Genomic DNA, 17181 nt, shown 5'->3' on the forward strand with positions numbered 1-17181 from the left:
TTGTTCTTGAAAGGGCAGCTGCTGTGAGAGCCCTCTCCAGCCCCACCCACCTCACAGGGTGTTTGTTGTGGGGGGGGGGGAAGGTAAAGGAGATTGTGAGCCGCTCTGAGACTCTTCGGAGTGGAGGGTGGGATATAAATTCAATATCTTCTTCTTCTTCTCCTCCCAAAGGGTGATTAACGTGGAATTCACTGCCACAGGAGGTGGTGGCGGCCACAAGTATAGCCACCTTCAAGAGGGGGTTAGATAAAAATATGGAGCACAGGTCCATCAGTGGCTATTAGCCACAGTGTGTGTGTATATATAAATTTTTTTGCCACTGTGTGACACAGAGTGTTGGACTGGATGGGCTGTTGGCCTGATCCAACATAGCTTCTCTTATGTTCTTATATTCACCATGACTGCATGATGGTCTTTCAGCCATTTATTTCTGTCCAAATCCAGAGAATACTTGTCAGCTGTTACGAGTTAGATTCAGGTGGGCAGCCATGTTGGTTTGAAGCAGGGGTGGCCAAACTTGCTTAACATAAGAGCCACAGAGAATAAACTTCAGATGTTTGAGAGCCACAAGACAGGTAGGAAGAGAGGAAGGAGGAAAATGGAAGGAAAGGTGGAAAGAAAGCAAATAGATGGGGGGAGAAAGAGGTGGAAAGAAAGCAACTGCATGCTCACCTGGCAAGTCTTTCTTTGGCTTATTTAGGAGTCATTGCTCCAGTGTGATGATTCTGAGGGTTGCAGGATCCGACAATCAGAGCAATGAGTTCTCTTAAAATCCTTCACTCACTCGTTGCTCAGCAATCAGAGCAATGAGTGAAGGAAGACTTTTAAGAGAGCAAAGCCAGTAGCTGGGAAGAAAGGACAGTTGGGAAATGACAGTTGCAAGAGAGAAGGAAGAAAGTATGAGGGGAACGTATAGCTTTTCTAACAGCTTGGGGAAGAAGAATGTCTGTCTCCTTTAATAAAGTCTTACTGGGGTGTTATTTTTTTCTGAGCTGCTGTGCAATGAAATTAGGGTTGCCAGTCCCCAGTTGGGGGCACGGGACTCCCTGGTTTGGAGCCCCTCCCCCTGCTTCAGGCCTATCAGAAAGCAACAGGGAAGAAACGTCTGCTGGAAACTCCCATTATACCCTATGGAGACTGATCCCCGGAGGGTATAATGAAGAATCAGTCTGCGGGTATCTGGGACTCTGGGGGGCTGTTTTTTTAGTTAGAAGCACCAGATTTTCAGCATAGCATCCAGTGCCTTTCCTCACCCCCCCTGCCAAGTTTCAAAAAGATTGGACAAAAGGGTCCAATTCTATGAGCCCCAATAGAGGCCCCCCCCTCCTCCATTATTTCCAATGAAGTGAAGGCATTTAAAAGGCATGCATTGCAGTCCCTTTAAAAGTGATGGCCAGAACTCCCTTTGGAGTTCCATCGTGCTTGTCACAACCTTGCTCCTGGCTCCACCCCCAATGCCTCCTGGCTCCACCCCCAAATTCCCCAGATAGTCCCTGAGTCGGACCCGGGAACCTCAAGTGGAATGGCTGCACTGTCAGACCAGGATCTGAGAGTGCTCAGTTCAAGTTCCCCACTCCATCACAGGCTGACCACCAGTCCGTCTCAGCCAAGCCTACCTCACAGGGGTGTTGTTATAAGGATAACATGGGGGAGGGGAAAACAATGTTGTAAATGGGGGAGGTTGAGCAGAAATGCGCAGGAATGCAGTTCCAGATGGCTTGGTGTCAGGGGGTGTGGCCTGATATGCAAATACGTCACTGCTAGTCTTTTTCTACAAAAAAAGCCCTGGTTGTAAGCATCTTTGGAGAGGAAAGTGCAGTGTAAATATCTAACTACATCTAACTGTGTATGCCCGATTTCCCCTGCCTAAACAGGAATTCAAATCATTTTGTTCTGCCTGGCCTTCAATTCCCTAGAGCCCAAATAAGCTATTGTTCTTAGGTTTATGGCATTTTACAGACTGCACTGGAAGCCTTTCTTGCACATGTGTTTTTGCTTTTTAAAAATTTTTTGAGACAGAAACCAGAACACATTCCAGTTCAGTCCAGGCAGAAAGCGGTGTGTGGCATGCTATAAACCAGCCTGCTTTTACCTCTCTCATCATCACCTCCCCTCCCAGGTAGCTGACAGGATCCCTTCTCAGAAGGTCCCTTGTTACAGGCCGTCTCTCGTCTCTGTATGAACAAGGGATTCCCTAGAAGCCACTTCCTCACTACGCCCAACTTCCTCCCCCTCCAGAAATCAGACACCAGAACATCTAATCACTCCCCTTTTCAGGAAAAAAACCCCCAGCTTTCCCCTGCCTTCGCCTCTCCTCTCTGTCTCTCTCTCTCTCTCTTTCTATGCATTAATCTTCACAGACCTTTGGCCATGCAGCTATACTGTTTTCTTTCCAACTAAGCGCCTTTTCCCACCAACGCTGCAAACCAAAACATGCCATGTATCCAGAGAAACTGGGTGGCAAACGTGTCCTTTTGGGTCCACTTCTTTAATATCCTGGCGTTGGGCTATGGTAGAAATTCTCCACCGGGCCGTTTTGTCTTTCCTGACAAGAGGCAAGGTCAGTGGCTTCTCTTGTTTCTTGTTTCTTTTTTAATTAAACAGCTGACTTTAACACAGGGCGAGGGGGGATGGGGGGAGACATCTTTCTCTCACATCCCCCTTCTCTCTCGCTCTTGTATATTAAAAACAAAGGCACCATCTGCAGGAGAACCTAGCCAAGAGTGGTCTTTTGTGCAGTGCTTCTGCTTCGTGTTGTAGTCAACGCTTGCAACAGTTAGCTTTGTGCACCATTTACTTCCTGGCCCATTCGTTAGTTAGGACACACCAAGATAGAACTCTTGCAATGTGAAATCTTTCTGGAGTCCTTTAATGAATATATATATATCCCACAAACTATGAGGCTTCCCTGAGCGGCAAATGTTCTTGGGACAAGCCAGCTTGTAAATTTTAGTTGTCCTTGTTACTGAGGGAGTTATGCTAATACTGATGATTCAGGGTGGGCTCCATTTGCTGCAACTGGGTTATTTGCTTTGGATGGGTTTTGTTTTTGGAAAAGAAACCAGTTTGCATAACCATTTTTCTTTCTAGTTCATAGCTCTTGCAACATATGCTGCTTTTTGCCACCACCACCATCATTATTTTTTTTTTTAAAAGGAACAATTTGAAGATTTTTTTTTTCCACTGAGGCAATCTATGTGCAAAAGAATGCACAGTATGTGATTCTAGGGGAGGGGGGAAACAGCAAGTTGAAGGGAAGAGCTCTGCAACTAACATTCATTCCCAGCAAAAACTGAATTCTGCAGCCTGTATAAATTATACAGACCAAGCAGATTTGCATGTGTTTTGCTTGCTTTCTCGTGATCTGCTCTACTTTTGTAACTCATTGGGAAGAGCAAAATGTCTCCCTTGACTACAAGGAATCTTATTCAACCACCCCTTTGATTTCTAGGATTTTAACAGGTGTCATTCACACTATTTCAGGTCAGTACTGAGCCAGTCACGAGGACTAGAAACTTATTTTGGGAAGTGAAATCCTCAAGTAGTTGGGTATTGCACCAATGCCCCATTTTATTCTCTGTCTGGGGCAGTGATGCTCTGTATTCTTGGAGCTTGGGGGGGCAACAGTGGGAGGGCTTCTAGTGTCCACCCACTGATGGACCTCCTGATGGCACGTGATTTTTTTGGCCACTGTGTGACACAGAGTGTTGGACTGGATGGGCCATTGTCCTGATCCAATATGGTTTCCCTTAAGTTCTTATATATTTGCTTACTTGACCCCTAGTTTTCTCCCCCAAGGGGACTCAAAGCTGCTTAGATTCTGAAGAATGAAACACAGCTGTGAGCATAGGGTTGCCAATTCCACCATGGGAAATCCCTGGAGATTTGGGGGTGGAGCCTTAGGAGGGCAGAGTTTGGGGAAGGGAGGGAAGGCCATGCTATGGGGCCCACTCTTCAAAGCGGCCATAGCCATATTTTCCCAGGGGAACTCATTTCTGGAGATCAGATGCAATGGTAGGACATCCCCACGAAGACACTGGCAACGCTGGCTGATACCAGACGGGCATTCTGGGGCCTATGGGAGGCGTCCCGAATTGGGACGGTGCAAAAGGAGCAGTCCCAGAGCCTCCAGACGGTCCCCGGCAACGCGGCCCCATCCCATCTGTGAGGTGGCTGGGCGCCTCCAAACGGGAAGGCGCCCTAGAAGCCAGATTCCCTGTTTTCCCTTGGGTGCAGGCGCTCATATGCACAAGCGCATCAGCGCTCTGATTGGTTTCATTAAAAAAAAAACAACCAGGAACAGCTTGGGGTGGCTTGGCAGCTCCAGACCGCCAAGTCGCCTCGCTTGCACCCTTCCCCGTCCAGACGGCGGGGAGGCGACTGACGGCCGGCACAAATACTTGCTACCACTTTGGAAGTGGTAGCTTTTTGAGCCGGTCAAAGGAGCCTGGAGGATGGGGTGAGGACGGGAGGAGGATGGGCAGATTTTGCCGTCTGCACAGATTTTTCAACTTCAGAGGTGTCTTTGCGTCGACCCGAAGTGCCAGTCTGTAATCAGCCCATGTTAGTTCCTTTTCACTCAAATGAGCATATTCATTACATGTTATGTTGGACAAAAACACAAATGTTTTAAGTTTGTATATACAAAAAAGGTCTTAGAGGCTAATAACAGATGGGCTTTTAAAGCTGCCCGGGGGTGGGGGTGGGAGGCAGGCAGACCAAAAAAGCACATCCACACATGCACATCTGCCTCCCATTCCTGTCCCACCCCCGAGTTGCCTCCGGCTTGCCAGAAGCTGGCTTGAAAAGGCACCACTTTGAAAGTGGTCAAAAAGGCACCACTTGTAGGACTGGTCTGGGCCATGTCAGGCCGGGCCATGTGTGTATCTATTTAAGGTTAGGTAGCAGAGATATAAACTTTTTAAAGGACACAGACAAACACGAATAAAGATTTTTTAAAAACCTTAAAATAAAAGATGCTTAAAAAATTAGCACTTGTTAGTCTTAAAGGTGCTTTCTTTGTATTTCTCCGTGGAATCTAGGGAACCGGGCAAAGGAAGCTCTGGCTCTTTCCCTCCCAACCAACCAATGGAGAAAATCGAGAATTTGCTCTGTAGTTTCTAGGGTTGCCAAGTCCCCAGCTTCCCATAGTGGGGGACTCTCTCTCGCGCGCAGAACGTGTGCGTGACGTGATGACGTCACACGGAAGTGATGTCATCAAAATGGTGGTGTCCTTGTGGGGCTGCTCTAGGCATTTCTGGGAAAAGTCTATGATTTTCCTGGACGCTTTAACCATTTGGGAGGCAAAAACTCTATGGTGCCTATGCACCATAATGTTTTTACCTTTCAAATGGCTAGAGCATCCAGGAAAACCATAGAGTTTCCCCGGAAATGTCTAGAGCGGCCCCGCATGGGGGTGCTGCCATTTTGATGATGTCACTTCCAGGTGACATCACTATGCCAGCGATGTTGGGGGAGCATCCCTCCGCCGTCCCAATGTTGGGAACCTCCCAGGCGGGGGAACCCCTGCCTGGGCCTGGGGCTTGGCAGTTTCTGTGATACTGAGCAAGCCTTGCAAAGCAAGTTGAGATGCAGAAGGAAGAAAGAAAGAGGGAGAAAGAAGCAGACAAGAGCCCGTTGCTCGGGGGCCTGATAGGAGCCCTCTGGGGGCCTAATTCGGCCCCTGGGCTGCATGTTTGACACCCCTGGACTAGATGGTCTGTATGGCCCCTTCCAACTCTGTGATTCTATGATCTCTGTTGCCTAGAGATCAGTTGTTATCTCAGATTTCCAGCCAGCCACTACCTGTAGTTTGGCCATGTAATCCCATGCTGCCTGGGTGAGCCACAGCTGACCTTCTTTGAGAAACCCATCTGAGTGCAGGTCGTGGGATAGGTTGGGGTTAGGCATGCAATAGTGTGGAGAACCCCCACATAACAAAGACTGCTTCAGAGAAACAGTGTGCCCTTTGAAACTGTTTCCATCCTGTGTTTTAAATGCTGGCATGTATGACTAGGAGCAATGATGGGATCATAGTGATTCCAGCCTCCAGATGGGTTCTGGGATTTCATGGAATTATAGCTCATCTCTGGAGTAGCGAGGTCAGTTCCCCTGGAGAAAATGGATGCTTTGGAAGGTGGACTTCATGGCAGTGTATCCCACTGAGGCCCCCGTCTTCCTCGGGCTCCATCCACAAATCTCCAGGAGTTCCTGAACCTGGATATGACAACCCCAGGCCTTGAATTCAGCAGGAGCTCACAGGAGCACAGCTCCTGGACCTTTCTGAGGGTTCCCCCTCTTCCTCCCCACCTACCTGGTCCATTAAATAGTAGGTATCGTTGCATAACAATCCCTGGGTTAGGAGAGCGGGCAGCCAGCCAGCCACCAGGAGCTTTGCCATGCCCCCAGCAGACCTCATTAACCCCTGGAGAAGCCCATGCCACCCTTTCTCCACTTCTTATGTGATTCTGGGCAGCGGGTGGCTTGCTGGCCTTTTGATTGTGAGGGGCGGGGCGGCCAAGGAGAGCCCAGGGTGAGTGAGGCCTGCTCTAGCCAGCCCAAGCAGGCCTCGCTCGCCTGGGGCTCTTCTTTCTTGAGTCGGGTTGCTTTTGGCTGGTGGGGGAGGGGCAGCATATGCTAATGTTATGCTAATGACCTCCACCACCTATTTTTCTACAAAAGGATCCCTGGACAACCCTAACTGCCCTTCCTCTGCTGGGGACTAAGGGGGACCTGGCATCTTAGAGAATCAAAAGAGTCATTTTTGGACTCTCATTAGAAGATATTGGATTTATACCCCGCCCCTGGATCTCAGAGTGGCTTACAATCTCCTTTATCTTCCTCCCCCTGAGCAGACACCCTGTGAGGTAGGTGGGGCTGAGAGAGCTCTCCCAGAAGCTGCCCTTTCAAGAACAGCACTGCAAGAGCTACGGCTGACCCAAGGCCATTCCAGCAGCTGGGTGTGGTCTGGGCTTGTCTGAGAAGACCAGTGTGTGACTAAGGCCTGAGTAGGGTTGCCAACTCTGGGTTTGCAAATTCCTCAAGATTTTGGGGGTAGAACCTGGGAGGAGAATTTGGGTAGGGGGGTGAGATCTCAGGAGGGACGTGATGCCATAGAAGCAACTTCTCCAGAAGGATGGATTTGGTAGTCTGGAGATCAGTCGCAATTCTGGGAGGTCTCCAGACCTCGCCTGCAGGTTGGCAATTCTGGGCCTGAGAAGAGCCAAAGTATTTGTGGAATGCACAAAGAGCTTCTTTTCTGAGGACATGAAATTGGGCAAATTCAATTGTACTGATACTACGTTTTTATCAATGTACTGTATTCAGGCCTCAGATTCAGCGGGAGCTCACAGGAGTACAGCTCCTGAACCTTTCTGAGAGTTCCACCTCCTCCTTCTGAGAGTTCTACCTCCTTGTCCATTGAATAGTATGTGCAGCTGCATAAGAACCCCTGGATGAGCTCCACCTATTTTTCTACAAAACAACCCCTGACTGTATTGTATCCAGTGCTTTTTTGTAGCAGGAACTCCTTTGCATATTAGGCTATACCCCTCTCATGTAGCCAATCCTCCAAGAGCTTACAGGGCTCTTCTTACAGGGCCTACTGTAAGCTCCAGGAGGATTGGCTACATCAGGGGTGTGTGGCCTAATATGCAAAGGAGTTCCTGCTACAAAAAAAGCCCTTGTAATGCCAAAAGGAGGTGGGGGTTTGCCATTTGCCTGCCTATCGGCAGTGGCGAACTGGGTCCAAAAATATTGGTTGCTAGGAGACAAAGGGGGTCCACCCACAATTATAAGGCTGTCATTCAATTTTTATAAGAAATAAATAAAATTTTCAAAAAAAACATAAGCGGAAAAAAGGTACAATTAAAACTTTTGTGAAATAAATGTGTGTGTGTGTGTATTTAGTCATTACAGTGTACATCTGTTGCACATTTCACTGGCAATATGCAGTAGATATTAAATTTAAATATTTAATATCTACTGTAAATTTTAGTTGTGTTACAGTAATAATATTGGAACTTCTATTACCTTTTCAAGCTACTAAAAGGACATTAACATTTTTAACATATTGTCTAATTTTTAAGGGGGCCCACTTCATCAGGGGCCCACTTGCCATCGGGCAAGCTGATACCCTGGCCAGTCTGCCACTGCCTATCATAAAAATAATAATAATAATAATAATAATAATAATAATAATAATAATAATAATAATAATAATAATAATAAAAAGCCATGTTAAACAATAAAACAATTATACATTTCTGTACCATTTAAAATTTACCATTAAATTTACATAATATAAAAATCTAAAATCAATCTAAAATGATCTTATCTATCAGAGTCCCATGGTGGAAAGGGGGCGGGGGAGAGGGAGCAAGACAGCCAAGTTTCTCTTCTACAGGCAGAGATCCTGTTACAGGATTTAGAATCTGGGAACAGGGAAGTCCCTTTCACCCCTTGTTTCCCTCCACCCCAGCTCATATTGCCAGCATCACCAAATTATTTTGAAATCCAAGACTTTGAATCTAGAGAGAATCCAGATGTCAGTCAAACCACCAAGAGAGGAGTTCCCCCACCTGCCTTAGTGGGTTTGGGGTTTTTATCTAACTGGAGAGAAGAAGACAGACATGTGAAATGGGCTTAGTTTACTTGGTCAAGAGCTACACTTTATTAGCCAGAGTTGTCTATTCTCTATCATTGCACACATGGATTACTATAAATATTCCCACGGAGGAAGGAAAAAGAAAGCCAAGCCAGCAGCTTTGCACATAGAGACAGATGGGCTTCTCTTTACCACAGATGTACATTGGGGTAGTTTCAGCTGCTGTTAATCAACATGGTCTCCTCGCTAGCTTCAAAAGGAGCTATAATCACTTACACCAGTCAAGGGCTTGGCACATCCTGCACAAGTGATTAAATGTTATATTTGCAACTTTGGATGGAAATCAGGAGGGTGGGAGCAGAGGACTCCTGATTTTTGTTTCTGCCAATGAGGCAAAAAAAAAAAAAAAGAGAGAGAGGCTTTGTTGAAGAGCACTTTAAGACGTCTGGAGCTCATAAAACATGGGATTGAGCCTGAACAGTACTGGAAGAAAGTCGTTTCATTTTGCTTAAGAATGTAAGAAGAGCCTTGCTGAATCAGACCAGTGGTCCATCTAGTCCAGCATCCTGTCTCACACAGAGACCAACCTGGAAGGCTAGCAACAGGGCACAGAGGCCAAGGCCTTCCCCTGATGTTGCCTCCTGGCTCTGGAATTCAGGGGATAAGTGCCTCTTAAAGTGGAGGTTCCCATTAGTCACCATGGCTAGTAGCTGTTGATAGGTTTATCCTCCATGAATCTATCTAACCCTCTTTTAAAGGTGTTTATTCTTCAACATCCTCTGGCAGCGAATTCCGCATTTTAATCACTCTCTGGGTAAAGTAGTATTTCCCTTTGTCCATCCTGAACCTACTGCCCATCAGCTTCATTGGATTCCATTGAGTGCTAGTGTATTGAGAAAGGGAGGATACTTTCTCTTGGTTAACTCTCTCCACCCCATGCATAATTTTATAAGCCTCTGTCATGTTGCTCCTTAGTCCTCTCTTTTCTAAACGGAAAAGTCCCAGATTCTTCAGCATTTCATCATAGGGAGGGTGCTCCTCCAATCATCTTAGTTGCCCTCCTCTGTTTGGTGTAGCGGTTAAGTGCACAGACTCTTATCTGGAAGAACCGGGTTTGATTCCCCACTCCTCCACTTGCAGCTGCTGGAATGGCTTTGGGTCAGCCATAGCTTTCACAGGAGTTGTCCTTGAAAGGGCAGCTGCTGTAAAAAGCTCTCTCAGTCCCACCTACCTCACAGGGTGTCTGTTGTGTGTGGGGGGGAAGGTAGAGAAGATTGTGACTGCCCTGAGACTCTGAGATTCAGAGTAGAGGGTGGGATATAAATCCAATATCATCATCATCATCATCATCATCATCATCACCATCACCATCATCATCATCATCATCATCTTCTTCTTCTTCTTCTTCTTCTTCTTCTTCTTCTTCTTCTTCTTCTTCTTCTTCTTCTTCTTCTTCTTCTTCTTCTTCTTCTTCTTCTTCTTCTTCTTCTTCTTCTTCTTCTTCTTCTTCTTCTTCTTCTTCTTCTTCTTCTTCTTCTTCTTCTTCTTCTTCTTCTCTTTTTCCAGCTCTGCAATGTCTTTTTTGAGACACGGTGACCAGCACTGTACACAGTATTCCAAATGAGGCTGCACCATAAATCTAGACAGGGGCATTACAATATCAGCTGCTTTATTCCCAGTCCCTTCCCCCAAATGGAGTTTGCCTTGTTCACCACTGTAGCACACGGGGTTGATACTTCCATTGAGCTATCCACTACAACCCTAGGGTTGCTTTTCCTAAAGCATCTGAATCCAACAGAATGGATTTTGCTCAGATCCAGAAAAGCAACTAGGCCTGGTACTTTTCGATATTTTTATCAGTGACCTGGATGAGGGAGTGAAGGGGCTGCTCATTAAATTTGCAGACACCAAACTGGGAGAAGCAGAGAACACACCAGGAGATAAAGATAGGGCTCAATGAGATCTGAACACGCTGGGAAAGTGGGTGGAAGTGAACAAGATGAAATTTAACAAGGATAAGTGCCAAGTTCTAACTCTGGGTTACAAAAATTAGGAGCATGCATACTGGATAGGGGATATTATTCTGGTTAGCAGTGTGTGTGAACAAGATCTTGGGGTATGGGTGGACCTCAAGTTAAATTTTAATGGGGAAGGACGGTGGCTCAGTGGTAGAGCATCTGCTTGGGAAGCAGAAGGTCCCAGGTTCAATCCCTGGCATCTCCAAAAAAGGGTCCAGGCAAATAGGTGTGAAAAACCTCAGCTTGAGACCCTGGAGAGCCGCTGCCAGTCTGAGAAGACAATACTGACTTTGATGGACCAAAGGTCTGATTCAGTATAAGGCAGCTTCATATGTTCATATGTTTAGCAACTAGTGTGATGCAGTGATTTAAAAAGGCTAATGCGGTCTTGGGGTGTATCAGCAGAGGCGTACCATCCAAATCACAAGAAGTCATAGCCCTCTGTACGCTGCATTGGACAGGCTGCACATGGAGCATTGTGTGCAGTTCTGAACACCTCGTTTCTGAAAGGATGGGGATGGAATGGAGATGGTGCAGAGGAGAGCGAAAAGGATGCTCAGGGGCCTGGAGACAAAGCCCTATGAGGATAGGCTGAGGGACTTGGGAATGTTCAGTCTGGAGAAGAGGAGGGAGGACATGATGGCTCTGTCACTTAGAGGAGGGTAGGGAGCTGTTCTGGTTGGCAGCAGAAGACAGGACTAACAATAATGGGGTTAAATGAAGGGCAGGAAGGTACTCGTTGGATATTAGGAAGAAAACTTTTTAACCATAAGAGTTGTTCAGCAGTGGAATCAGCTACTGAGGGAGGTGGTGAGCTTCCCCTCACTGTCAGTCTTTAAAGCAGTTCCTGGACAAACATTTGTCAGGGATGCTCTAGGCTGATCCTGCATTGAGCAGGGGGTTGGACTAGATGGCCTGTATGGCCCCTTCCAACTCTGTGATTCTATGAATTCATCCTCCTATTTTTAAGAAATGTCTATGATTTCCTGTTTTTGGTGAGATCTTGTTTGCAAGGTCTATGTGGCATAGTTTTGGACTTGGTTGAGCAAGACTCAGATTCAAAGCACTACTGCTTCCCAAGGGGATTGGATAAACATATAGAGCAGAGGTCCATCAGTGGCTATTAGCCACAGCATATTGTTGGAACTCTCTATCTAGGGCAAGTGATGCTCTGTATTCCTGGTGCTTGGGAGGGGCAACAGTGTAAGGACTTCTAGTGTCCTGGCCCTACTGATAGACCTCCTGTTGGCACCTGGCTTTTTGGACACTGTGTGACACAGGGTGTTGGACTGGATGGGCCATTGGCCTGATCCAACATGACTTCTCTTATGTTCTTACTGAACCAAGAAGCAAAGTGGCTTAACCACCTTATGGAGCTGTTATGAAGAATAACTTCTTATGCACAATTTAAGATTACAAGTAACATGTAATAATTACATGAAGCTGAACCCGGCGAAGACAGAGGTCCTTTGCTTAGGTCGCTGCGGCCCGGGAAGGGAACTCCCCCTGCCAGTTTTTGACGGCGCTCCATTAACAGCGTCGGGCAGGGTTAAGAGCCTGGGGGTGCTGTTGGAGCCTTCATTGACGATGGAGGCTCAGATAGCAGCCACTGCCAAGTCCGCTTTTTTTCATCTTAGGCGGGCGAGGCAGTTGGCCCCCTTCCTGGAACGTGACGACCTGGCAACAGTGATCCATGCTACGGTCACCTCGAGGCTGGACTACTGTAATGCCCTCTACATGGGGCTACCCCTGTGCCGAACCCGGAAACTGCAGTTGGTGCAGAACGCTGCTGCCCGGCTGTTATTAGGGCTCCCAAGATGGGAGCACATTCGACCGGGGCTCCAGGGTCTGCACTGGCTGCCAGTAATATTCCGAGTCTGGTACAAGGTGTTGGTTATGACCTTTAAAGCCCTATATGGCCTAGGACCTGCCTACCTTAGGGACCGTCTCTTCCCACATGTTCCCCAGAGAGTACTACGTTCAGGTTCACAAAACCTGTTGGTAGTCCCCGGGCCAAAGGAGGCCCGCCTAAAATCCACCAGGGACCGGGCCTATTCAATAACGGCACCTTATTGGTGGAACCAGCTGCCGGAGGAGGTGCGGGCCCTGCGGGATCTAGGGCAATTCCGCAGGGCCTGTAAGACAGTCCTCTTCCGGCAGGCCTATGATATTAACTGACAATGTAAAATATCCTGGATGAAAAATGTATCTATAGGCCGCCGGTTTTTATTCTATCTTTTTTTACTAAATTATGATTTAATGGTATTTTAATTGTTTAAACTGAAATTGTTTTAATTATTGTGTTGTAAGCCGCCCTGAGACACCTAGGTGAGAAGGGCGGGGTATAAATCTTAATATAAATAAATAAATAAATAAATAATTAAGTAGAAATAATAAATTCCACATATCCCTTGGCTTCTTTTCCTCCTTAGATCATTTCGTCAAGACGCTTCAGGAATACCAAGTGGTCAGCCCAGCAAAAGTCGACGCAGACGGCCATTTTCTCTCTTACAGTTTACCTCACCATACCTCAAACGCTAGAAGGAAAAGGGACTTGAGGCGAAAGGACAAGGTGTACTATAAAATTAAGCACACAGAAAAAGATCTCTTTTTTAACTTGACTCTCCATCAAGGATTATTGTCCAATAGCTATATTCTGGAAAGGCGATACGGGAACTACACCAGGGCAAAGATTGTGCCACATACTGGAACGTCGTGTCACTTCATTGGCACAGTTTTGCGCTCAGATGCAAGAAATGGAATGGCAGTGATCAGCACATGCAGTGGACTAGTAAGTGGAAAAAGTGACATTGACCTTTTTGTTTTGCTGTTGATAATTCCAGACAGGGCTTTTTTTGTAGCAGGAACTCCTTTGCATATTAGGCCACACACCCCTGATGTAGCCAATCCTCCTGGAGCTTACAGTAGGCCCTGTACTAAGAGCCCTGTAAACTCCAGGAGGATTGGCTACATCAGAGGGGAGTGGCCAAATATGTAATGGAGTTCCTGCTACAAAAAAAGCCCTGATTTCAGATGTCCATAATTCAAAAGGTATTTCTCCTCAATGTCAGGAGTTAAGATTTCAAACTGGGTATATTTGTGGATTTTTTTTAAAAAAGTTTTGATAAATTTATGAAGGGTATTTTGACAGATCGCAGTTCCATATCAACCTACTTACAGGCTCAGATCAACTGGTACTATGGCAATCTTGAGTGACATAAGATTAGTGGACATGCAGGACAGGGCCTTTCCAGGTGTGGCCCCAGACTTTTGTACTGTACCCACAGAGGCCTTTCTCATTCTTGACTTTCTGGAGAATGATGAAGATGGGTCTTTTCTAGAGGCCCTTTGCAGAGGGTGATCTCAGTGTGATGTTTTTAGTTGAAAGCTCTTGGGTGTGCTTTTTCTGCATTTTAGAAAACATTTGCTATGGTTTTATTGCTAGGTTTTATTGGATTTTAAGGTCCTGTGGGTGGGCTACTGGGTCCTCTGTATTTAGTCTTTACTCTCCTCTCCTATTCTGTCTAGGGATGACTTTTATAAAGATGCCGTTAAGATTTATGATTTTGTATTTGCCCTGAGTACTTGGATAAAAATATAAATGTTGGAGTTTCTCTGCCAAATCATGAGCAGCACTGCAAAACTAGCACAGTAAGAACGAAACATATTGGGGGCCCAGACGGAACTGTATTTGTGGTAGTGGGATGGTTGTGTAAATGTGTCACTCTTAGGACATCCTTTTGGGATAGGGTTGCCAGATCCAATTCAAGAAATATTTGGGGACTTTTGGGGCAGAGCCAGGAGACAATGGGGTGGAGCCAGGAGCAAGGTTGTGACAAGCATAACTGAACTCCAAAGGGAGTTCTGGCCATCACATTTAAAGAGACTACACACCTTTTAAATGTCTTCCCTCCATTGGAAATAATGAAGGATAGGGGCACCTTCTTTTGGGGTTCATAGAACTGAACCCCCCGGTCCAATCTTTTTGAAACTTGGAGGGTGTTTTGAGGAGAGGCTATGCTGCAAATGTGGTGCTATGCTGGATGCTATGCTGCAAATATGGTGCCTCTAACTAAAAAACAGCCCCCACAAAGCTCCCAATACCCGTGGATCAATTCTCCATTATACCCTATGGGAATCAGTCTCCATAGGGAATAATGAAGTGCCTAGTAGGCATTTTCCTCCCTCCCCCCACTTTCTGATGACCCTGAAATAGGGGGAGGGTCTCCAAACTGAAGGATCCCCAACCCCCACCTGGGGACTGGCAACCCTATTTTAGGATGAGAAGAATTCTAAATTGTATTCTAAGTACATTTGCATTGTTTTTCATAAAGGCTTTAGGGACACTGGCAGTTACGTTTTAAATTCCTTTCTAGTAAACCCTAGTGAGTATTTGCCTTTTTTATTGCCTTTATTGCCCTTTTTTTATCCAGGGCTGGCAACTCTAGATTGTGAAATTCCTAGAGATTTGGGGATGATGAGGCCTAGGGTGGGCAGGGTTTGGAGAGAGGAGGGTTCTGACAGCAGGGTATATAGTCATGGAGCTCACCAGGGCTTTTTTTGTAGCAGGAATTCCTTTGCATATGAGGCCACACACCCTTAATGTAGCCAATCCTCCTGGAGCTTACAGTAGGCCCTGTGCGAAGAGCTCTGTAAGCTCCTGGAGGATTGGCTACATCAGGTCTAATATGCAAAGGAGTTCCTGCAACAAAAAAAGGCCCTGGCCCACCCATAGATATATATATCTTTTAACCTCACTGTGTCTCACTTTACACATCCCATCCCATCTAGGGTTGCCATTCCCCAGATCCTGGTGGGGAATCATCTGGTTTTGGAGGCTTGTGGCCATTGGGGGAACCTCACTGCACGATGTCCCTGGTGTGATTATGTCACTTCTGGGTGTCGTCCATGCATCATGGACATCCCCGCCCACTCCCAGAACACCTTCCAGATCTCCCACTGCTAGCAAGGAGCAGGTGAATAGTCCTTAAAGCATTTGAAGTCCGAAATAGACATGCATACTGGAAACGTTGAACTTTTGCAATATTTCTACCATGGAATTTTGTAATATATATATTGACTTTGGAAATTCTTACTTATAAATGGTATAACTGATATATAGAACGTTGTTTTTGAACAGTTCATTATTGATCCACAGTTTTTTGGGTGTGTTTGAAATGGCAAGAAGAAGGGACCTGGTAACCCTATCTGTCTTGTTTGGTGACATCCTTCTGGAGTATCTTTGAGCTGCTTGAAACATTACCTTCCTGTTAAGCTGATCCATATGGCCATCAACTGCTCTACAAATCACTTCTACAGGTCAGGGAAGGACTGACCTTTGAACTTACTGGGAAAGTTCCCATCAAGCCCCTGGCAAATAAGAGCAAGTCAAGTTAAAACCCAGTTGTACTGTTGGCCTGCCCACTAGGGTTGCCAGGTTTGTGCTGGAAAGTACCCGGAGACTTTAGGGGGTGGATCCGGGAGAGGCGGTGTTTGGGGACAGGAGGGGAGGCACCTCAGCGAGGTACAATGCCACAGAGTCCACCCTTCAAAGCAACCATTTTTTCCGGGGAGCTGATCTCTGCCAGCTGGAGATCATTTGTAAAAGCAGGAGATCTCCAGGCCCTACCTGGAAGCTGGCAACCCTACTCCCCACCCAAGGCAACCCTACTTCCCTGTTCAGCTTGGTCTGCTTCCAGGCCATATTAGTATCTCTGGCCCTGCAGGGGATGGAGGATTTTAAAATATATTTTGAATACTTAAAGCAGGGTTTTGCTTTGGCTCAAGACTGAGCGGACTACTTAGAATCCTGGAAAAGTTCAGATTTCTAGCCAATGTGAGATCCCAGCAAAAAGAGGGACGCTTTTGCTGGCTTTCAGCCGCCTGCAACATTTCAAACCTAGAATGCATTTGTCTCAATCGTTAATGCTCTCAAAGCTGCAGATCAGATGAAGCCAGTGTAAACATATGTGAAAAATTCTCTCTCTCTTCACCCACTCATCACTATGGAATGGGAATTCTTTGCTCAGGGAACATAGTTTGCCTGTAACGCATTCAGGAGATGTTCTGAAACAGAAGTTGAAAGCAGGTCTGGTGTAGACAGAAATGCTGTCTTGTTCATTTCCATTGTTCTTTTATGAGCAGAGCTACCTGGACAATTGAGATTTGGTTTCTCCAAATGCAGTAAAGGGTGCACAGTCAGTGGGCATAGTTTTAAGTGTACAGATGACCCTCAGAAGGTTTTCCTAGACTGTTTCCTAGTCAGCTTTTTCTAGACCAGGGGTGTCAAACTCATTTGTTATAAGGGCCGAATCTGACATAAACGAGACCTTGTTGGGCCAAGCCATATTGGGCTGGGCTGGGTCCTATCAGACGAGGCCAGGTGTGTACCTATTTAAGATTAGGTAGCAGAGACATAAACTTTATAAAGGACACAGACAAACACAATTAAAGGGTTTTTTATAATTTAAACAAACAAACAAACCTTAAAACATGCTTAAAATATTAGTACTCATTGGTCTTAAAGGTACTTTCTTTATAGCTCTTCCGTGGGATCTT

At 46.2% G+C, this 17181-nt stretch overlaps 1 protein-coding gene across 1 annotated transcript in view; it reads left to right on the forward strand.

The window, feature by feature from the left end:
* Positions 1-2317: 2317 nt before the first annotated feature.
* Positions 2318-17181, forward strand: part of ADAMTS12 (ADAM metallopeptidase with thrombospondin type 1 motif 12) — a 247400-nt gene continuing 232536 nt past the window's right edge. Inside the window, exons 1-2 of the mRNA XM_060236596.1 lie at positions 2318-2560; positions 13056-13414. Of these exons, the coding sequence (XP_060092579.1) occupies positions 2434-2560; positions 13056-13414 (486 nt within the window). The 5' untranslated portion in view covers positions 2318-2433. The remainder of the gene's footprint in view (positions 2561-13055; positions 13415-17181) is intronic.

The sequence above is a fragment of the Heteronotia binoei genome, chromosome 4, assembly GCF_032191835.1.
Source record: "Heteronotia binoei isolate CCM8104 ecotype False Entrance Well chromosome 4, APGP_CSIRO_Hbin_v1, whole genome shotgun sequence".
NCBI lineage: Eukaryota > Metazoa > Chordata > Lepidosauria > Squamata > Gekkonidae > Heteronotia > Heteronotia binoei.